Source organism: Hydra vulgaris, chromosome 12, assembly GCF_038396675.1.
Source record: "Hydra vulgaris chromosome 12, alternate assembly HydraT2T_AEP".
NCBI classification, from domain to species: domain Eukaryota; kingdom Metazoa; phylum Cnidaria; class Hydrozoa; order Anthoathecata; family Hydridae; genus Hydra; species Hydra vulgaris.
The window spans coordinates 82,195,242-82,219,489 of NC_088931.1; the positions used below are offsets into that span (position 1 = coordinate 82,195,242).

The 24,248-nt window shown below is 27.0% G+C and overlaps 1 protein-coding gene and 1 long non-coding RNA gene across 2 annotated transcripts; one reads left to right on the forward strand and one right to left on the reverse strand.

Annotated features, from left to right (window-relative positions):
* The first annotated feature begins 166 nt into the window (after positions 1–166).
* On the forward strand, positions 167–23,126 carry LOC100213048 (acyl-protein thioesterase 1). Its single transcript, XM_065814672.1, has 10 exons — positions 167–315; positions 403–434; positions 576–641; positions 3,560–3,607; positions 3,948–4,018; positions 15,266–15,325; positions 15,414–15,529; positions 15,649–15,694; positions 15,770–15,891; positions 22,754–23,126. The coding sequence occupies exons 1-10, from the start codon at positions 271–273 to the stop codon at positions 22,802–22,804; spliced, it is 657 nt and encodes a 218-aa protein (XP_065670744.1). The 5' UTR covers positions 167–270; the 3' UTR covers positions 22,805–23,126.
* Positions 21,187–21,702, reverse strand: LOC136089065 (uncharacterized). Its single transcript, XR_010642763.1, has 3 exons — positions 21,583–21,702; positions 21,392–21,458; positions 21,187–21,283 (listed from the first exon to the last, which is right to left on the reverse strand). It is a non-coding gene; the product is annotated as an uncharacterized LOC136089065 (long non-coding RNA).
* Positions 23,127–24,248: the final 1,122 nt, after the last annotated feature.

The following is a 24,248-nucleotide window of genomic DNA, read 5'->3' on the forward strand; positions in this document are numbered from 1 at the left end:
TATATATCCTTATTACATTTCATTTGATATTTATTTTTATTGTGTTTCTTACTTCTTGTTTAATTATGTTAAACAAAGTATATAAAAAAGTATTATATATACCGTAACTTTTAAATATTAATTATCTAGTATTTCAATAGTCTTTCTTTGTAGTTAACTCTATTTTATAGATTGTTTAGATAGACTAAACTAAAATAAATTCATAGCATATATCATTTAGAAAACCTTGCAAAACTAAAATAATTTGAAAGTTTTCTTTTGTCTACAGTAATGTCTTGTCCAACAGTTCTTCCTAAAGCTAAGCACACTGCAACAGTAGGAAATATTTTTGTATTTATTTATAGTACGTTTTTGATTGAGAAGTTTTTTATATTTTATTATATTATATTTATACAAATTTAGGTGATTTTTCTTCATGGTTTAGGGGACACTGGGTAATTATTCTTACAATTTAAATTTTTTTTTAAAGAAATTTTTTTATAGTTTAATGTTTAATTTATTTCATATTAAAGTTAGATATTTGTTTAATAAAAATTTAATGATTGTATTTTTAAATGATTATTTTTTTTTTGTAGACATGGTTGGCTGGCAGCTTTAGAAGAAATTGCTCTTCCCTACATTAAGTACATTTGCCCTAATGCGTAAGTTAAAACTACTTCATTACTTTATTTTTTCTTTGTTGACAATATTTTTCAATACAAGTTTGTTAGTTTAATGTAATTATCATAGTGGTGAGTCAGACATTTTGAAAACATTTTTAATATTATTACAAAAAATAATCTAAATTTTTAATGTTTCAACTTTCTACTGTTTATTTTTATTTGCTTAAAATGTACTAAAAGTACTCAAGATTTGTGCAAGAGGAGCAATTATTTGTAATTGCATACTTTTTAAATATATTTCTTATTTGTAAAGTCCTTTATCCTTGCTTTCAATCAACTTAACATTCTGTTAAGTCGATTGGCAGGTCTTTACTAAAAACAAATTGAAATGCGCTAATTTGAATCCTATTTCTCTACAGTGACAGTTAAAGGCTTGCTCTTGCTGGTGAATTTTAACCCAACAAAAGTCATTTTTTTATTGCTAATAACTTGTTGCTTTTTAATAATAATTTTAATGTTGCTGATATTGTTATATTGATAAATAAAAATGCTTTTATTAATTACTTTATGTCTTCTAGTATTATTCTTTACTACTGACGTTTCATGGAAACCATTTATACAATCCATTGTAAGGATCTGCAATGGTTGTCTTTTTTTATCCTGCTCACCAATAAAATATATTTAGACTAAATATATTTGCACATGCATACATATGTATACATACATGCATGCATATATACATATATACATGCATACACACATAAATACATACATACATATATACATACATACACACATACATACATACATACATACATACATACATACATACATACATACATACATGAAAATTTCCAAAATTCAATGACCTTTTTTTTTTTCTATCAATGTAATAGGACAATTTCAATAAATATTTCCAATATTGTAAAAGTGCTGTAAAAACAATATTCCTGGCTAACACCCTGATATACATAAAAGCAATTCTCATACATAGGACTGATTCTCTAAATTGCAACTATTTTTAAAGACTTTTTTCTCTAAATTATCATTTAAATCTAATAACCACGTCTTCTTGTCATCTTAAAGAAGCAGGTTAATCTAGTGTTAGATATCGAGGCTGCTTCTTCTGCTAATGTTATTTTTCACTTAAATTCTAGAGATTGTGGAGCCTGAGCTGTGGAGCTAGGAAGCAGCTGTTTTTTAGTGGATCTGGAGCTGCAAAAATTAGGCGGCTCGGCTTTTGTGTTTTTTTAAAAGGAATAGAATGTATGTTTTTTTTACAGTAAACAAATATTATTCATTCATTGTTTAACTAATTTGTTGAATGAATTATTTATTGAATTTCTATTATTATCAGCTTCTTTAACAGTTTACTAAAGATTTGTATAACAGTTTAACAGATTTTCTATTCAACCAAATACTATCCTTTAATAGCATTTCTTGATATGCTTTATTAAAAAAAAAACAAGTAAATTTTATATAGAAAAATTCTTACAGTATTCCATATATTGTTTAATAATATATTTTCATATTGATATTATGCTGTTAGATGTCTTTTGAAACTTTTTAACATCTTTTAGATGTTCAAAAGATGTCTTTTTTTAGTCCCTTACCTATTGGCTAGAATAAGAACTAGTATTAGAAATCTTAGTTTTAGGTTCATAAGATATAGAAATAAATGTGTTTTTACCTAAAACATTTTTCTTTTCATATGTAATATGAGGTAGTAGAGTAGTGATAGTAATATATTCACCTTGTAAAACTGAAAGTTGATTAAAAGTAAATTACTTTAATTGGTTTGGATTTGGGTAAGCGAATATGATCAAAAAAAATATTCCAAAATTTGCAATTTTTGTTCACAAATGTCAAGAGCCAAGCCGGAGCCCAACATTTCTTAGGAGCCAAAGCCAAGCCATAAAAAATTTTTTGGCTCTACAAGCTTGGTCCAGACAACATTTCTGTCAGTCCTATAAAGGTATTCTCCACAACTGTTTTGATTACTCTCTAATTTGTGTAACTGAATCTTGTTTTCCTGTTAAAAAATGGTATCTTTTGTTCCAAATTTGAAAAGTTCTAGAGACCACTTCGACCCCTATCACTATTACTCAATCAGTTTTCTTGATATTTTAAGTGATGCTATCATTTCAGACAACTCTGATTTCCAATCATCAATTGACGATTATTTAAAAAACCCTTACATTGACGAAGAGTTTCCATGTAAGCAGTCTTGTAAACAAGTTTCCTTTTATTTATAAGTTTTTTTTATCTCAGGGAGTCCAACAAGAACAAACTGCATGAGTCAAATGTTGAAGTTCTCAATCAGCACCAGGTTGATTTTCAAACACAGAAAACTGTAATTCCCATGTGAAAAATGTCAATAAACATGCCTAAATAAAGAGTGAATTTTATTTTATTTTTTTTTAAAAAAAGGAAGGACGAGGGGTCCCGTTTTTATGAAATCCGTTTCAAAGGTGGAGGGGGGTGGGCAAAAGGACAATCAGTTTTTGAAAAATGGTCAAAAATTGCATCAAAAATGGTGGTGTCCTTTATGGGCAGTCCCTATCTGGAAAGGTTTTCATATTTATTGAATTATTTCTTTCTAATCACAGTATTCAAATTGTCCTTTATGTTTAGCATTCTCCTTCATTTATAGTAACTTCTGGGGTACCTCAAATTTCCATCCTTGGTCCTGTTATTTCTCATCTAATGATCTTATTAATAATCTTTCCTTCAAGTGATTTTAGTAATGACACAGCTATATACTTCTTGATGTTTCATACAAGGCTAAATACGCAAAGATATTTGTACCATCCGCACCGGGCCCAAGTTGTCATTGTCCACCACCAACCTAATTCTGCAGTGTTTTGTTATTCTTATAACAAAATAACCAATTTATTATTACTTTTAAACTTATTTCAGCTTTAATTTTTTATTTAATTTGCTAATTTTTTATATAGGCCAGTTTCAAAAGTTACTCTTAATATGGGAATGTCTATGCCTTCATGGTATATATTTATTACTTTTTTCATTTTGTAAAGTTTTATGAAATCAGTAGTTCATGTTATTTCAGTTCTCAAAAATAACAAAAGGTTCTTATTTATTTTGATAATGATTATAACTGATATGACTAACATTTCTTTTGGCAATGCATTTTTATTTTAGTTAAAAGTTAATTGGATAATTGTTTGTAAAAAAACTAATTAGATTATTGTTTGTAAAAAAAATAAAAAGCGACTTCTCGAGAAATTGTTTTATAAAAAAATTTCTCTATTTTTCATTTTGATTATTTAATTTTTTTTTCAATAAATTGTTTTTGTTTATAATATTTGCTTTTGTTTTATATAGGTTTGATATTTATTCATTAGACAAAGATAGCAAAGCAGATGAAGAAGGAATTCAAAATTCTTCTAAGGAATGTTAGATATTTACTTTATTTCTTTAATGTTTTGTGCTTAATATATATGTCCTAATCAAATTATGTTGTGGCAGTTGTGACAACCACTTTTATATGGTAAAACAGTTACTTGCTATGTTTATATGTCTACATGTTAGTTTTGTTTTGACAAAAAAATTAAATCATTTGATATCATTAGGCCTGTGTTGGCCTGTGTTTTTTTGTTAGGCCTGTGTAGGCCTGTGTTAACATATTGTGAACTACAATCCATAAGCTCCTTACTTTGTTAAACAAAACTATTGAAAAAACAAGTTAATAAAAATAAACTGATTGTTTTCTTTAGCTAGTATGGGGTATCTTGATACAGCATTTTTGCCATTATTTATTGGTGCTTAAGAATGACATTTAAAAAAGTATATTATCTGGATTTCTGAAATGTGATCGTTTGATGCATTATTTGGGTTATAATTAATAATTTGTTTGTCTTTTAAGTAAAAATCTGTTGTTTCTTTATATTTTTATTTACTTTTTTAATGATGCTCATAGTTTGTATCAAGGTACCCATGAGTTGGGTACCTTGATACAAATTTTTAATTTTACTTTAAATAATCTAACAAGTTTAATCTGTTATATTTTTGTAATTTAATTTTGTAAGTTTAAATTTATTATACAAATTAAATTAATTGGGGTATATATATGGTCATTGACGTGACCTTTAAAACAAGATTTTTTGAAAAAATCTGCTGCTACCCCCTAAATGTGTCCTATATAAAACAAAAACACTTGATTTAAAAAAATTTTGGAAAAAATATATTTTAAGTGGTTGCTCAAGACTTAAACATCAGGCAAAACCTCATAATCAACAAGCCAAAATTAAATTTAAAATATTTTTTATAAAAATTGTTATTTCATTTTATTGAATAAAAATGGTTTTTTTAAAAAATGGTTTTTTAACTAAAAATAAAAAAAGTCAATATTAACAAGTTTAAAATTTTTTTTTTATTATTAAAAATAATTATTTTTTAAATTTTTATTTAATTTTGCATCTTTTGGTTGACATACTTTAAAAGATTTTTTTCAATAGTATTAGGGCTCCAACCGATGTTTAAAGGTCTTGAGCAACCCCTTAATTTTTTTAAATTTTAAAACCTAGTGTTTTTGTATTATGTAGAACACATTTAGGGGGTGGGAGCAAATTTTTATCAAAAATCTTGTTTTAAAGGCTACCCTAATAGTGCCCTACTCTCCCCTATTGTAAATTTAAATTAATTGTTAAACTATGTACTAAAATCCAACTTTTAATTACTTTTAGTTTGTTTAAAAAACAGAACAACCTCTTCATAAAATTCCTACTTAAAAACTTTAAATACTTTTTAAAATGTTTTAATTTAAAACTTAATTTAATTAAATTATAAAATCTATTGTACATTCAAAGCACTCATCTTAGAAGTTATTGTGAAATGTTTTAAGTGTATATAACAGGAAGGCTACTTGTTCAGCCTTTTCTCTAAAAAATATAATACTTCAATGCATTATTGCAGTTCTAATAAAATCTCTCCTTTTTTAGAAATAAATAACTCTCTTGCATTGTACTCTTGCTTTGGTTTGAATGCTTTAATAATTTAATGCTTTAATAATTTAATGCTTTAATTAATTAATAATTTAATATTTTTAATTTATGTTTTTAGTAGTCTTTTAATACACCTTTCACAGTTATAAAATTTATGTGTGCACAGAAATGGTAGTAAAAGTGTAAACAAACGATATTTTAACAGTAATTTGTTTAAGATTAACAAAGCAATTAAAATTTATCAAACAATATTATTAAACCAGTGCCATTAATCTTATATAAAAATAAAGAGCCTGTCTAATCCAGTTCAAATAACATATTAAGAAACAAGTGAAAAAGAAGTGCCTCAAAGCATTGACTTTTGAATTTGTAAAAAATAATAACTTATATATAATAAAAGCTATCTTTTTTTCTACTTTATTAAGTATATATACTTAATACTCTACATTAAGTATATATACTTAATGTAGAGTTTAAAGCTACATATATATATATATATACGCACGCACATATATGTATATATATACGCATACACATATATGTATATATATATATATATATATATATATATATATATATATATATATATATATATATATATATATATATATATATATACATACATACATACATACAGTATCGGACAAAACGAGTGCAACCAAATAATGCTAATTTAGTTTCTTCTTCAAAGTTCATTATTTGTACACGAAAATTAATAAATTAATCAAAAGTATTTAAAAAAGTTGATTTCCTTCTGGACAAAACATGTGCAACTCGACAAAATATTGACCAAGCTGTATTTCGCTATCAATATTTCGTGGGAAATCCTTTGTTGTCGATCACAGCCTTGCATTTTCGAGGCATAGATTTGATCAGGTGATCAATGAAACTTTGTGGAATCGCTGCCCAGGCCTTTTGGATTTGTTCAAACAGTTGATCCTTATTACGAACACCTTCACGATTAATTCTGCGGTTGACGATCTCCCACAGATTGTCGATAGGGTTGAGATCCGGCAATTGAGGTCCATTTTTTTACGCTATATTTATCACAAATACTTTTTTGTGACATTCCACTTACGTAATCGCCAATAATTTTCTTTCTTAGTTCCAATCCAAGACCGTCGGGAGCCATTTTTACACTTGAAATCATAAATATAATAAAAATAAATAATCACGCTTCTCAAAGCTTACCGTATTACATTTACCTTGTGATGATACAATAATGCTCTGTGGAACACAACATCTTGTTTGGATGTGGACTGTTTTGATGTAATGAAACACTTGTTGTATTTCACTTCTTGTATTGATGTTCTTCGATAAAACACTTTGATAAAACTCACTTCGATAAACTGTCTTGATTATACTGACTGATTGACTTCCATATACTGACTGAATTACATGTCGATTTACATGTCTCTTATATAGTAAAATGAACCTGTGTGAACCTGTTCTAGAAGATTCTAGATGCTTCTTTTCGATGCTTCTGGAAGCTTCTGGATGCTTCTGGATGTTTCTGGATACTTCTGGATGCTACTGGATGCTTCCAGATGCTTCTTCTGGAAACTTCTGGAAGCTTCTGCATGCTTCTGGAAACTTCTGGATACTTCCTTTAATTATTAAAAAACTTCTGTGACGTTGACACGGACCAGACTTAAGAAAATGAAACAAATCAAAAAAGTTGCACTTGTTTTGTCCGCTGCAAAATGGCACTTGTCAACTAAATTCTGCCTGTGTGCTGTCACCTGTAAGCTGATTGCTTATGTCATGGCATGCTATGACTCCAGACTCCTGAACTGTTTGCTGTGGTAGTATAGTTCGTTTCGTTTTTAAGACATGTAAAATTAGGAACACTTTTTAGCATTCTTCGATGTTGGTTGCAAATGTTTTGTCCTGTATCTATATATATATATATATATATATATATATATATATATATATATATATATATATATATATATATATATATATATATATATATATATATATATATATATATATATATATATATATATATATATATATATATATATATATATATATATAAAATCTATCAATGTAAAAACAGATTTGTTATGATGTAAAGTCTAAACATATTGGTTTTCTTAGATTACTCAAAGCTAAGCAAATAATAATAATATCATCATAGAGTTTCAACATTGTTAGTGGAAACTCTGTGGATGAAATTTGAAATAACATTGGTCTTCTAATAACTTATTCAACCAATATCCTTAAATAAGCAATTTCTTTTATTTTTTTTAGTTCTTCATTTGTCATTTGTCAATTCGTTCGAGCTGCACCTTTCCAACCAGGGGGAACTGTGTGGTAGATAAAACATTCAGAACATTCAGTATTAATATTAAAGCCTTTATCATACATTATGCAAGAGTATTTTGAAATCAATCTAAATAGTTGTTGCGATTTGTAATTTCTTTATCTGAAATTTAGCCTATGTAAGCTTTAAAAATTATTTAAAGAAATTATTGATGAATTTGGAGCTACAAATACTAATGTTTTTATATTGTTGTTATGTTTGCATTAACTCCATATTAGTTTCTGTAAATTTTTAGGTGTTTCAATAAAAAACTCTGATATATCTGAAATTTAGCAAAAGTCTGAATAGTTTAATTCCTTAAATCTGTTTGCCATTGTCTGTCTTATAACATCTTTACTTGGAACAAAATCCATGTGCGTTAACAGTGAGCTAGAAGCTTTCACTGTGAAGTTTGACAAAGTAAAATAAGATTTGTCATCTAAAATAAAATTTTTGTACAAAAAACTTATTGTACAAGCATTTGCATTTAGGGTCTTTGCACAGACTGTTTTACTACTGAATCTCGGTGATTATATTTGATGTTTGTCTTTGTTTTTAACAATTTATGGTTACTTTGGGATTATTGTCAAAATAAGCAGCAAGCCTTACCTTTTGTCATTTTTGTGCTATTTCTTTTTAAAAAAATTTTATTTTCTGCACTCAGTCTACTTTTATATCTCTTAAATATTCAATGTACAGTTGTTTTCGGGACATTATAAGTAAACTGTTTTCTTCGTGTAATGTTTTTTTTGTAGAACTTGTACACATGTTTTCTTACATCTACTTTTTCTGAGCTCATTTTTATAACTAAAGAAAAATAATATTGATTATTACATTATTTGTGATTACATTTTTTGTTATTACTGTAACATTTATATTAAAGCCATTATATTTTGTGGAATTCCATTTGTGATTGAACACCGGTTATTCGAAATTCATGTTACATTTTTTATATATATATGGATGTATATTTATATAAAAACATCATTTTAATCAACATGATCGTCATTATTATCATCATCATTACCATTATCATCATCTTTAAACTTTAACCTTTCCTGTTTATACTGTTTCTCATAATGTATCTCAATTATACAAGTTATCTCTAAATGTATCTCTAGCATCTTCATTCCTGAACTCTAATGCATTCTCTACAAGTTTTATTACTTCTACCTCCTACATGCTGATACCCAAATCACTTTAATCATCTCTGAAAACATTGTTCATTACTATATTTTTTCTTATTTTTGTCTATATTATGGCTCTTCTTTAAGGTAGTTGTAAGAGGTTCGATGATTAGGGGATTCAGATGATGAAATTTGAAGAATGAAATAATAGTTTTGGAGCCATCAAATCGTGATCAGAAGCACCTAAGGGTAAATGTGGAGAAATTGACTAGGATCTTAAACAAGACATAAGTCAAGTAGAGAAAGTAAATGATTATAATTGTCTAGAAAGCGAGTTGACTATTTGAGTTAGGGATTTAGAAAGACAAAAGTTGTGGGCTTTTATGCCTACAGATTCACTGACACTAGAGCCAAGTGACTCTGTGTGATGAGCATTAAAGTCACCAACAACAATGATATTGGCTGAAGGATAAAGAGGGAGGTTTTATGCGGGCCTTAAAGCGTGTAGAGTCACTGAAACTAGAGCTAAGCCATTCAGTATAATGAGCAGCAAATTCGCTAACAGTATTGGCTGAAAAAGAAAGAGCAAGGGCTTGGTCAATATGATCAGAAATAACATCGAAAAGAGTGTAGTCTTGAGATAAAGAATAGACATAAAGAGCAAAGAGAAAAATAATTGAGTGAAATGTTGCTAAACGAAAGCTCATAAAAGAATGTAAATGCTCAACCCAAGCATGTTACTATTAGAGACTTTACGAATTAAAGGAAGATAACCATCAAGACTAAGATCAAAAGATGAGACAGCCAAACTCAAATTAGTCTCACTTTTAGCAAGTAGCACTGGTTAAATTTGTAAGAGACTCAACAGAAGAAAAGTTACTTCGAATGACCACGAATATTAGTGAATGATTTAGAGAACTTGGTGATGGCGATGGTTGTGTTTTATAGTTTTTGGTACTTTAGTCATTTAAATTTGTTAAAAAACTTGACTCGAAGCACAGAAAGTACTCAGAACACTATATAATGGTCCAAACAATTGCCTCATTACTATTAATAAACCCTAAGTCATAATAAAGGGCTCCAAATGCGGTCTCAACAATGCACACCAAAAGTAAGAACAGGGACATCATTCATGCGTAACATGGCACTGTTTGTACTCTGATATTTTACAGTTGTTGATGGAATCATCATCTCTGAAAGCTACCACAGAATTCGGGAAAGCTGACTACCAGCCAGCTTCAGAACCATAAAACTGATTCAACATTCTAAACTGGAAACAATGTATTATAAATAATCCTACGCCAGCCTAATAGATTAAGAAGGGGTGCCAGGCTGGTCAACAGATAGAATCTGTTTACCCCTTAAGTCTTTGCCTAGGAGGCTTTCTATAAGACAGTAGCCGGATGCATTTAACATCTGCCTAAGGTGAGTGTTTTTATCGAGACACTATCTATAGCCTTTATTTAACAAAGAGCCCCAAGTCAGGGGGGTGTTTTAAGTTGGAGTTTGCTTCACCTAATCTTTGCCTAAAAAAAGCATAATCTACAAGGAGGTAGTACTGGGTTACATGTTACCATTAGCATGATAACCTGACCTGACTTACTTATCCATATATATTCATGTTATGTGTGCATAAATGCTCCTCTTTCTTAACCTCCTGGCTCCAAGCAGGTATGGATTTATTCCTTCTTGTCGGTTTAAAGTCAATCCTCATTCTACTCCATGTTTTTCACCTTCTTGTGCAGTTGCTATGTTAAAATACTATGTTAGTTGCTAAATTAAATTTGAGAACAAATGTCTTTTTAAAAATTTTTTTGCAAGAAGTCAATATAAAAAGGTCCTGTCTGATGCTAAGCTCCGTTATTCTCAGTTTACTAAATTTACATATTATTACAGATATTAGATTCTGGAGACTTATGGAAAAACATAGTTATTTGCAAAGAACTATTCCTTTATATGGCCATTAGATTCAATTTGATATTACTATTGAATCTAACGCCCATATTCTTCCTGTCATTCTGGTTAAACAGATTAACCCATTGTTAGGCATCTGTATCACTTTGGCTTTCAATGCTCAAGTTGATTCTCAATTAAACTCTTCTACAACCTGTGGTTCACATTTCAGTCATAGTCTTACAAAAAGTGTTCTCCAGATTTCTCTTCAATTCTTGATGAACTATTAATAGTTGCTAAATAAGTGGTTCCAAATTTTTAAAACTCTAGAAAGCACACTGACCTTTCTAACTATTCTATGATTAAGCTTCTCTTTATTAGTTTTTTAATATAAATGTTTTGAGATTATTAAATTATTTCTTTTACAGTATTTAAGTCATACTCAAAGGCCTCCACTCGTCTTTATTTCCAGTAGCTTTAAGGTTTACTGGAAATAAAAAAGATTTACTTAAAGGATTTCTGGAAATGAGAATGGTTACAACCGCAATGTTTTTTGCTCCTATTTTGTTTTTTATCTACAATAACGATTTTTTTCTAAAGTTGCTGTATTTGCTGACAACTTAACTTTATGTTCTTGTCTTGACAAAAAGTCTTCACTTTTTGATTGCCATGCAACAAGCAACCTATCTTTACGATGATCACTCTTTTAGTTGGCCGAGATGAACTTGTGTTCAATTTTTTTAGAACCAATGCTAAATCACGTTTAGCATTGGTTCTAAAAAATACTGTTTTTAATATAAGAGATGTTTCGTGCAAATTATCCCGGCATAACTCTGATGCTTCCAATCTCTTGGCCTGATCCAATTTTTTCGGTATATGATAACCTTGGTCATCCGGAAGATGTTGATGGAATTGATTGACTTGAAGATGTTGATGGAATTGCATCATCAGTAAATGTAATTTCTCTTTTCAACTAATCTAAATTTTTACTTTTTAATTGGCATAATGTTCTTTGATAATCTGACCATTTTGTTCAAAAGAATTGCACAAACGACATATTTTCTTTTGGATATTATTGCTAATAACTACTGTCTCATCATTTTCAACTATTTGAATGACATGCTCAAAAACATTTGACTTTTTCTCATTTATATTTTTCTTTTCCAGCCATAGCTTAAATAAATCCTCATATTTGAAACAGAACATCACTGCAAAAAAAACAGATACATTTTTAATTGGGGCAACTAGGGGCAAGTTTTGAAAATTAGAATATATTCCTGAACATTACCAAAGTTCAATGTGTAAAAATATTTTTGGAGAAATATGGAGATTTTTTTAAAAGTCAAATCAAAGTTTTGAAAAATGTCAAGTAAAAAAAAATTCTGTACACGTGCTTATTTCTTTTATATAATGAATATAATAATGCAGTATTTTAATTTAATTAAATAATTTTTAAAAGTATATACCTGTATAAAAATAATTTTCTTTACAGCAATCAAAAATGTTAATTATTTCAAAAGTTATGTGTTATTAAATTAACAGCTCACTTTATGCTAAACTAAGTTGAGATTAAAACTGCAAACTAAGCTGAGATTAAAAATATCCTCAACTTGAGTGCATATTAAAAACAAACTAGGCAATTAATTTAAAAATAGACTATGCTTATTATCACTTTGATGGGTTTACTTTAAGGTACCACATAAAAAAAATCTTTTTTAGAAATTAAAAAAAAATGGGTTTCTGCCATAACATCGGGTCTCAGAAACTAGAGTGCGTTCCTCAAACTGCTGCACAAGAGTGGTAAATGTTTGACACGCTTGCATGCAATTGCTTTTTTCCAGTACTCTGGCTTATTTCCACTTAATAAAAACAACATAAATCATAAGGCATTAGCAATCACACAAACGTTTAATTCACCTCATCAACTTTAGCAGCCTCAGCAGCACCTACACCATCTTGCTCAGACACAGCTTCATCATCTTCAACAGCCGCCGCAGCACCTACTCCAACTACACACTGATTACCATCTTTCTCAACTACACCAACTTCAAGTTTTGATAGGTATCAAGCATGTGTTGAGCATTGCAAAAACAGTATCGAGATAGAGTTGAAGCAGTTTTTTCATACCAGAAACAATGTTAAGTTGCATGTTAAGAAATCGCATGTTAAGAAACCAAAGCATTCCAACATGTCAAAACTTGGTGGAAAATGTATTACCAAAAAAAATGTGATTGAGTTCCTCAAACAAAAAGAAGAAGAAAAAGCAACAAAGAAAGCTGTGAAAGTTGCTAAACTTAACGTTCTCAGATGCCTGAGCATAATAATGCTAAGCAGCCTCAGCAAAACAATAATAAAGAACAAGTACCAGCAGCCAAATGATTAAAAGTTGCAAAATGTAAAAAGTGTAGAGTACAGTTACACACAGAAATGTTGCAATGCGAGAATTCAATGTGTCGGGAATGTGCAAAAATATATGAGAAAAATGAGAAAGAAAAATGAGGAAAAAAAATATGAGAAAAATATAAAAGAATGTGCAAAAAAATATGTAGATGGAACTAAGTTTTTTTGTTGCTAAAAATTTAAAAACTTTAATATAGTTTCTTAAATATAAGTTGTATTGAAAAAAAAGTATTAAAAAAGAAGTTTAAATTTAAAAAATACTTTTACTTAAATATAAATGTTTAAAGACTGAAACAAATACATTAAACTGAAACAATATTAATTATAAATTTTAAACATAAAATTTTAACTATTACTTTTATTCAAATGTTGTTGTTTTTTTAATTATTTTTCAAAAATATTGAAAAGATAATTTAATTTTTTTTACTTATTTTTAAAAGAAAATATAACTACCAATAAATATTAATTAGGTAAAAGAATTAAAAAAAAACTAGTTTATAAGGAAAATTCATTATGCTTAATTATTCTCTCCTAATGTTGGTTTGTTCAAAACTTTACATAAAAACCAAAATAATGCAAATCTTTTTGCTTGCTTAAGTTGTTTTTATCTTGACAGAGAAATTTTAAATTTTATAAGTTACTTCGCTTTTCTGTTTACTTCTTTTTGTTGTCATTCAGTTATTCATTTGTCATTTGGTTATTTAAAAATTCTCGTTTATATTGAGTAATAACAATCTATTTTTAACAGCAAAAATCAAAACAAGTAGAAAATTCATTGATTTAATACTCTTTTATATACCAGTTTTGAAAATTTAATCAAAATAAAACAACGTTCAGTTAGCAGTAACAGTCATTGAACATCTTTTGTCAATAGTTTTGATAACATTTGAATAATTTTTTTGATAACATTTAAAAAAAATTTTCTAAGTTATAAAAAAAGGTATTTTTTTAGTAAAAAAAAACACAAAACAGAATGTTCACTTCTTCTGTTGTGAAGATAATAAGATACATACATATGTAAAGGATAACTAAAGTTTCAAATATATATACATCTAGTTGTAACATTAAGACATGTACCAGAAAAAATCTGCATGAATATTTTATAGGATATTTATACAACTATTGGATTTTGATATTGTGCATAATTTGAAACAATTTGATGGATTGCAGTGTTTTCCAATAAAATTTACATCAAGTTCTCTAAGCCAGTTTAAAGTTGTCCCATAATAGTAAAATGGTACTAAATTGTGCCAAAATAATGAATTACTCATACGAGATAAAAACTGCAAAAGAGGTTTATTGAGGCATTCTTTGATGTATATTTCGATGTTTATTGTTCTTGTAGTCACAAAACAAAAGCTTCTTTTACCAAGTTTACAAAATGCTTGCCAAACTAAGAATTTTTTAGCAAATATTTGCATTTCAATGCATTTTTATTTTATATAAAATTTATACCCATAATTTCTCTTTACTCTTTGTACAGCAAAACACATGGCTTAAATTTATTAGCTAAAGTTCATTTAAAAAAAGATATCCAAGACATCTTTTTTTTTTAGCAAAACCTCGCAAATAAAAACTTTTTTTCTTCCACTTCCTGATTTTCTTTTGATTGTACCAGTGTCTTTAATTTGTTTTAAGTACAAATACATGTTTTGACAACATTTGAAAAATACTTAAGTTAATAAAAATAGTAAAGAGGGCACATGAGACATGTTACAAATAAAATAGTAAAGAGGACACTTTTTTTACTTTGTTACAAATAAAATAGGAAAAAAGCTATTCTGTAAAAAGTAATATTTAATTTATTTCTTAAAAACAAATAAATTATAAAAATACTTTTTGAATGTTATATTATCTGTACCCTTTAACTTATATTTATATAGCAGGTTCAACTGTCAAAAAATGTTTAAAAAAGGTTTTATTAACTTTTTTCAAAATTTTAAAAAGGTTTATTAAATCTTTTTTTAGTAAAGAAACTTATTACTAAGGAAGAAGAAAATGGAATCCCTTCAGACCGTATTTTAGTTGGTTTGTAGTATTTTTGTTTTTACTATAATAATTTCATTTACTTTTTTTTTTGTTATATTTTTTTGAATTATGCTTATTTTAAATTCAGGAGGGTTCAGCCAAGGTGGTGTTGTTGCTCTCTACACACTTTTGACATATGAAAAAAAGTTAGCAGGGTGTATGGGTTTAAGCACATACATGCCTCTTCATAAAAAGTTTCCATCGGTAAAATTTCATTTAATTATTATTATTTAATTTATTTTATATATATATTCATTTAACTATATATTTTTATAAATTTAATACAATTATAAAAAATTAAAATTTTCTATTATTTTGTTTAGATGTGTAATGAGATAAATAAAGCAACTGAAATATTTTTGGCTCATGGTATAATTATTTTTTAATAAATTTTTTTAATTTAAACAATAGATTATTATTGATAGATTTATTGCTTGCTTTTAGGAGATGCTGATCCAGTTGTAAAATATAACTATGGAGTAATGACATCTTCTTTGTTAAAAGGGTATTATAAAAATACCACACTCAATTCATACAGTGGAATGGCACATAGTTCCTGCATGAAAGTAAAGTTGTTTTTTTGTTTTTCACAAAAGCTCGATTTTTTTTTAGTGTAAATTCACCTCCTCACGGCAGCGAAGGCCACTACAGACAAGGAGGCTGCTTGATTGGGTTTATAACCCTCTCTCAACTCTATAATTTTTAAACACAAACCTTGATGAACATGGCCGCTGTGCAGAGAAATAAGTTGAGTGGGGTACTACCAGGGACGTGGTGATGATCGAACTCAGAACCTCTCACTTATGAAGTGAGTACTCTACCACTACACCACTATTGATATAAAATAATATAAAATGTAAAAATTGGTTTTTTTCTGAACTAAATTTTGTTCATTTAAAAACAAGGTAAGGTTTGTAAATTTATCAATTTAAAAAAAAATTAAGTAATAAAAAACTGTTTTTATCCATCTTTTGATTGCCATTTTTTTTAGATCTAGTTGGTGTAAGAGTTTTAATAATTTTTCTGTTTCCCACAATATGCAGTAGTGGTGAAATGATAGAGCGCTCGCTTCATAAGCGAGAGGTTCCGAATTCGATTCCTACCACATCCCTGATAGTACCGCGCTCAACTTGTTTCTACGCGCAGCAGCCACGTTCATCAAGTTTTGTGTTTCGGAGTTATAGAGTTGAGAGAGGGTTATAACCACAAGTAGCCTCCTCATCTATAGTGGCCTTCTCAGCCTTGGGGAGGTGAATTAAAAAATAATAATAATAAATTGTTCCAAATGTTTCAATTTAAGTTAAATAAAAAAGAACTAAAATAGTTTTAAAAATACAAAATGGATTTATATAAAATATATAAAATTGAAGCATATAAAATGCTTTCTCCGTGAAAACAGTTACAAAATTCTTGGAAGTCTTTACTTGTCTAAAGGAAAATTTACATAGAAATTAATAATTACATAAAAAGTTTTTTCAGTGTTATTTTATCATATAGAAAACATTGAGGTGCATGCTGCAGATATTTTTTAAATATGTTGTTTTTGAACCACTAACATATATACATTCATTTATATACATTATATATATATATATATATATATATATATATATATATATATATATATATATATATATATATATATATATATATATATATATATATATATATAGACCACAGGCCATTATCTAAACAGATGCTTTAAAGTTAACTTTTGTGGCGCAGTCATGAGATCTAATGAATTCAAATGTAAATGGGCATTTTAGGCTGTGGATATTCTGAAATAAAAGTTTATCAATTCAAAAACCCGCAGTTTTTAACTTATCGAGCTTTAAAAAAACCATCAAAATGGTCTATTGATTTTTATTGATATTTTGTATTTATTATGAGAAAAAATTTTATTTTTTTTCACATAATGTAATTGGATTTTTAATTTCCAATAGTTTAAAGACAAAGATAATTTATTTCAAAAGTGTTAACAAAGTTATCGTATTAACATGACGTTATTGTGTAAAAATATTGACTTTATCAATTTATAATCGATTTAGAAGGTAAAATAATATTTTATAATCTGATTATCTTTAAAAAAGTATTTTAAAATAGTTCTAAATATAAAATCTAAAAACTATTAGTTAAAAGAATTTGATTTATTTATTGTAATACAAGTCTTCTGATAAGTCTTCTTTGTATTTGTCATAATCATCAACACCATCATCGTAAACATTAATGTCAGCAGCAGAATCATTGTTCTTCCACTTTGTTCAGATGCATAGATCTGAAAACTTTTATGTTGATTTTATATATGAGCAGCGTTGAGTTTCATAACCAATGGTATAGTAACACTATACAAAGTTCAAAACACTTTCTAGTGATAGTCAGGGTTAGCGCTAGATTCATAAACCATTCAACAATTTCTGGTTCGCTAATCAACCTAAATTACACATACGGTTAATTGCATTTTGCTCAGCAGCCCAGTGAAGTAACCCAGTATCTTTTGTTTCTGCCTGACTTAAATGTTGCACTGACCATTTTTTAGCATCTTACAGAGGTTTTCTATTATTTAATTCAAAACAATACATTATTAATGAATAATAGCAAACTAATTATGTTGCATGCTATGTACAGCCCATATTCCAATTTTCTACTTTTTATTATACTTAATATATAATAAACAATATTGAAAATTATATTGAAAAATAATATTAAAAACTAAATTTATATTTTGATAAAACTTATATTGTTATAGAAACAAAATACTTATATAAAATAAATCTGAAATAAAAGGGCTTAGTAATATTTTATGACTTCTTAAAGTATTACTAAAACATTACTCAGCTAATATTGATACAGGTGCTTTTTGGGATGTTTACTGGAACCCATATGGAATGCCCTCCAGAATCCTGCCTAATTTTGACAGTGGTTTCCATCTTAGGCTCATATGGGTTAGCGAGTATTCTGTATGGGTCCCAACAAAATGTTTTGCTTTTAAACTGTAAGAATTCCGTATACATTTGCAACTAGAATCTATATGAGAAATCCATCTGGAACCCACCAGATTTTGGCTGTGTTTTGCATGCGGAAACAAGGTTCAACTTGTAGGAGAACCAAAAGTTGCAAAACTTACTTTAAATTTTTGAGAATATAAAAGAGAAGTTATACAATTTCATTTGCTTATTTCACATAAAGTAATCATTAAAATTACATTAAACAACTAATTGTGTATCACAATTTAAAAGCATTTAATCCTTGTTAAAACTACTTCTTTGAACACCTCTTGATTAATACAGTAATTCAATTCATTATGAGCTGTAAAAAGCATTAAATTAAACTGTAGGTGTTGAATTTTACAGGCATTACATATTGCTCATGTTTTGATATATTATAAAATTTTAAATAGTTTTAGTCAACACTCGTCAGATAAAAAAATGTATTTTTTAACAATTTTTTAATTGTGTCTAATAATTGGAGGGAATTTCTCATCAACCATTAATTGCTAGTCATTTTTAAATGTTCCATACATGAGTCACTGACTATTTATGTTATTATTATAATTTTAATTACTGGCCATCATTATTATTATTTATTGAAACTGCAGACATTATTATTGTTGAAGCTCTGAAGTCAATTTTATTCATCAGCATCCAAATAATAATATTGTTTTGGCTCACTAACTTAGAGCTTGAATAGTAAAATCTAATTTTGTTAGTCTAGAGGATTCGTTATTTAATAATTTTTTATTTGAATTTTATAAATTATAAGATTTAATGATTATTTTAAGTAACTATATGCAACTGGATGGCTTCAACAGAAGAATTAATACAAAGAATTTAGTGTTGGAAAGATGGAATGGAAGCAAGAGAGTATAGGAGTTAGAACCAACTCTATTGTTTGTACAGTTTGTGAGTAATGGGTTCATTAGAGATGTAGTGGTATACAGGTTTCTCTTTTGATTATTGGTTTCAAGTTTAAAAAATAAACTTTTGGTGAATAAAAAATATGTAAAAAATGAATAGTGAAGACGCGGAGATACAATTGGATCAGTTAGTGCAGCAGAAGAAGCATTATTGGAAGAAAAAATGCCTGAGCCAAGTTTAGAGAATTATCTCCACTTAAAACAGCATTATCTCTACTTGAAACAGCAAGACACCATTAAAGATTAAATCAAAGAAAAGACTTACCTTGATAGGAAAAAAAAAAGACGTTGAGAACAGCTTCAAGCTTGTACAAGGACAGAAACATATATGCAAAAAAAAAAATAATGATAATAAATGATGGATGCACAACCAAACGTTCAACTATTTGAAAGAACATGGCAACTTTTTATATAACCTGGATAAAAACCTTCTACATGAAAATATGAGATAATTTTACCTTGTTCATTTACTTTAATTTAAGTATTATGTTAAATTTTGTTCAAGCATTTCTCTGCCTTTTTAGAAGTTACTCACATTTCTGGTAATACGTGTGGGTTCTTTTTATAATTTTTGCTATTTGCTAGTGAGATTCTATCTGTTCCTTTTTCTACCGAACTTTCTAGCTCTGGTGTTAAGTGTTGTTGATCAGATCTTCTTTTATTATTGACATCAGATTACTTTATTCTTTATCATTGAATTTTTGATAACATTTTAAATAGTAAAATGGACAACGAGTGCTTCTTGCAAGTGTAACTACATATTTAATGTTTTATTTAAAATTTTTTTTTTTTTTTTTTTTTTTTTTTTTTTTTAAGTGCCCCAAGGAGTCCTTACAGTCTTATCACAGAGCACTGCGAAAAAACATATGAAAGGAAGTTCACGCCTCCTTCCTTACTGATGTTATAAAACTTGCCCCGAGGTGGTGTTGAACCACGGATCTCTTCTGAAGCTTCACGAAGCTTCTGAAGAGATACGGATTTAATTATGTCTCTGACAATAGGCACTTCAGGTTTTTCTTTATAAACATTTGTTTTATTAATTTTATTTGCTTGGTATTTTCTGAAGAGATCACGAAGCTTCTGACGCAAGCGGTAACTGCTGCGCAACGTCATCTTTAATTAAATTAAAGATCTTGGTGATGACAAAATAATCTTTCTAACAAAATTAGGAGAATTATTCGCAACAATTTTTCCTTCTGCTTGCAACTTAACTCATTGTATACATAGATTTGCATTCGTACTTTTTTTTGTAAATTAATTCAATGCGCCAATGATTCCACTTAAATTAACAAGACAGTACTTTTAAAAAAAATATGGCGTTTTCTACAGAAAATTTCCGGCAGCTACGATGACAAAACTTCCCATTATTTTACGGAAAAACCCATCACATGTAAACGGAAGTTTCCGTAAATAAACATATATTTCCGTTTAAATACAATGGGTTTTTTCCGTTAATTTCCATTAAATAACTGGAGGTTTTGTCATTGTAGCTGCCGGAAATTTTCTGTGTATAAACTGTAATTTTCGTTAAAAATCAACGCATTTTTCCCGTTAAATAACAGAAAGGTTGTGGCAACTCAGCTGCCATATAATTTTCGTAAATGAAAGGAATGTTGTTCATATGAAAATTTAAAAAGTGAACATTTTAAATATAAAATAGATTGTATGTTATCGAAAATATTATTTAAAACAAATTATCTTAGATTTACATAAAAATATTAAATTTTCCGTAATTTACATTTCATTTTAACAGCAAATACATCAATAAATAATCAATTTGTAAATAAACAACTTCAAAAAAAAAAAATTAAAGTTTTAATAAAGTATTAGCACATAATAATATAATTATATTACATAATCTTGTATACATTTACATTACATTATATAAGCCTGTATATATTTACATCATAGATATACATAAAAATTTATTTTTTATCTACTATATATTAAATATATCTAATATATATTAGGTTTTGTAAAATATAAATAAATCAACCCAAATACAAACAAATACAGTATATCTTTTCTTATCCATTTCGAATCAACTAAAAATAAATAAAAATATACATAAGTTTTTGAGTAAGGAAACATTTTAATATATAATCAAGTAATAAATTATAAAAAAAAACTAATTGTGTGCAATGATTGGTTACCTTAAAGTTGTTACTCTTTATGACTGATTTAGCGAAGGCCAATTTTTTGCTACTGTTGGTGCTATTACTAAATTAGATTTAAATTAAAATTAGAAAATTAGATTTTTTATATTATTAAGTAAATAAAAATCTTTAAAACTCCTTTAAAATCAATTTACTAATTCTAATAATCAATTACTAAATTTACCTACCAAATAATACAATGATTTTTTGAGCAGCAGATAAATTAAGAAAAAGTGTAAAACTCTATTTTAACTCTGATAACAATTATTCATTCTAATAAACATTTTAACAATCCAAATGTTCTTTTCTTATCATTAATAAAAAATTTTTGATTTATCATAAAACCATTTAAAAAAAATCAAATTTAAATTCTTTTATACTAAGTTATGTTACTAATTTAATATACCATTGTTATATATTATAATATAATAAAAAATGAATAATTTATAATAGAAAATTAATAACTTTTACCCATCTGGTCTTTAATCATCGCTAAAAAAATAAATTTATGAAATAACATTTCATTATTCTAAGAATGTTTAAAAATTAACTTTTTCTTGCTTAAGCTAAAAATTGTTACAAAATTACTACATCTCTCTTTATTACTATTATTTTTGCTAAACACAAAATAATTAAAAATAGTTTAATATCCCTGGAGTGGATAATACATCTATATATATATATATATATATATATATATATATATATATATATATATATATATATATATATATATATATATATATATATATATATATATATATATATATATATATATATATATATATGTGTGTGTGTGTGTGTGTGTGTGTATATATATATATATATATATATATATATATATATATATATATATATATATATATATATATATATATATATATATATATATATATATGTATATATATATATATATATATATATATATATGTATATATATATATATATATATATATATGCGTTTTAATTGTCAAAGTGTATTGTAAAAGAATAAAGAAAATTCATCAAAAGTATATCAACCAGGTTTAAAAAAAAATTTAATGTGTCATCAAATTCTGATTTCAAATTAATAAATATTATTATTTTTGCTGCAATGCTGCATATATATATATATAGAGAGAGAGAGTACTAAAGAAAAAGTTCAAATATTGTACTAATAGTTAAAGAACAGAGCAGTTTATTAGTATTATATATTAAATATATATATATATATATATATATATATATATATATATATATATATATATATATATATATATATATATATATATATATATATTGAATTAGAATTAAGTTGAAAGCAGTATTTTATAAGTTTCTGAAAAATTTGTTAAATGTTTTTATTTAACATTATTTTAGGAAATGCAAGATGTTCGATCTTTCATATCAAAAGTTCTACCACCAATATAATCCCATCTCTTTAGTTGTAGTTTTGGTTAATATTGTCGTTTAAATAATTAAAAATAGATTCATGTCACGAAGCGAATATATTGATTAATTGTTCCTTTTATTTTGATTTGCAAAAACATATTATGTCACGGCGTGTACGTCAAAGAGTTTTTGAATAGCGTAATTGAACGAGTTTTAACACTGGCCTAAAAATAGCAAGTTTAAGTTAAGTCACTGTTTAGAAATCATATTAATGATGGGCCACAGAATAGCACAATATTTGTTGAAGTATCTTGTATAAACATTTGTGATTTTTATCTATTTTAGTGTTTTTTAAGAGAAATTTATGTGTTTTTTTTTTAATTATAAAAACCTTTTTTTTTTTCCTTTCTTGTACGTAAAAATATAAGTACGAAAGAGAGCTTGTGAAGATAATAAGATTGGTACATGCTTATGTAAAAGATCCCTAATATTAATTCATACAAAGGCGTAGTTGACTCAAATCTCTCAAATGAAAAGGAAATATAATAAAAATACATTCAATACTATTACTAAATCAAACTCATATTGAAAATGATTTAAATTTGTTATCAATTGTTATAGAGTTGATATATAGTTATCTAAACCTTTGCACAATGAATAAAGTTTACCTAGTTATCTATTATACTGGATCAACTTAAATTCATAGTCCGTATATTATGTCTTTTATGTAGCAAAAAGGTTGTTTTTTAATTTAATTTTGTAGGCAGCGTGTTGTAGAATACTCTCATAAGAAATGTTTTAAAATAATTTTTTTAACAAACCAAAACAGCAGTCGATTTAACGCAAAAAATTTTAATAATTTGTAGACCTAATATTTATTATATTTACTTAATGTTATTGTTACTTTTAAGTTTTTTATATTTTTTTTTTTTTTTGTTTTGTTTCAGTTTTGTAAAAAAAGTTTAATTTAGGCAAAAAAATTAAATATTTCTTCCTTCCATTCTTTATTTTTCCCATTGATTCTTTAAATAAGTTTTTATTTAATCTCGGCAATAAAGTGAAGGTGGTAGTATGGTCAAAATTCTAAAATCGTTTTTTTTTTAACCAAGCAATATTGATTTTTTCATACAATTTTAAAAAACTGCATACAATTAAAAAAAGACAATCAAATTTTTACATTTGGACCCAAGTTTTGGGTCGCAAAACCTAAAAAAATTCAAAAGGCGCTGCGATAATTATTGAGACAATGGTAGGAGCTATAAAACTCAAACTTTCAGTGTTTACTTGTAATATATGAAAGAACTCATGGAAGCGAAATTATTAAGTTAGCTTAAAGCACCAAGGAGATACGGTATATACAACTAACGGGTCAAATTTTACCCCAATAAGAGCCCATAACTCTGCAAAAAAATAATATCAAAAGTATATATTTCTTCAATAAGTTTATCATGTATATTATTAAAACTGTACAAAATTGTAAATC

Bases quoted from the DNA above. Each gene is read 5' to 3' on its own strand.
- LOC100213048 (XM_065814672.1), top strand. From the start codon at position 271: ATGTCTTGTCCAACAGTTCTTCCTAAAGCTAAGCACACTGCAACA. The intron at 435-575 runs GTAATTATTCTT...TTTTTTTTGTAG, and splicing joins CATGGTTTAGGGGACACTGG to ACATGGTTGGCTGGCAGCTT. The intron at 4,019-15,265 runs GTTAGATATTTA...ATCTTTTTTTAG, and splicing joins TCAAAATTCTTCTAAGGAAT to TAAAGAAACTTATTACTAAG.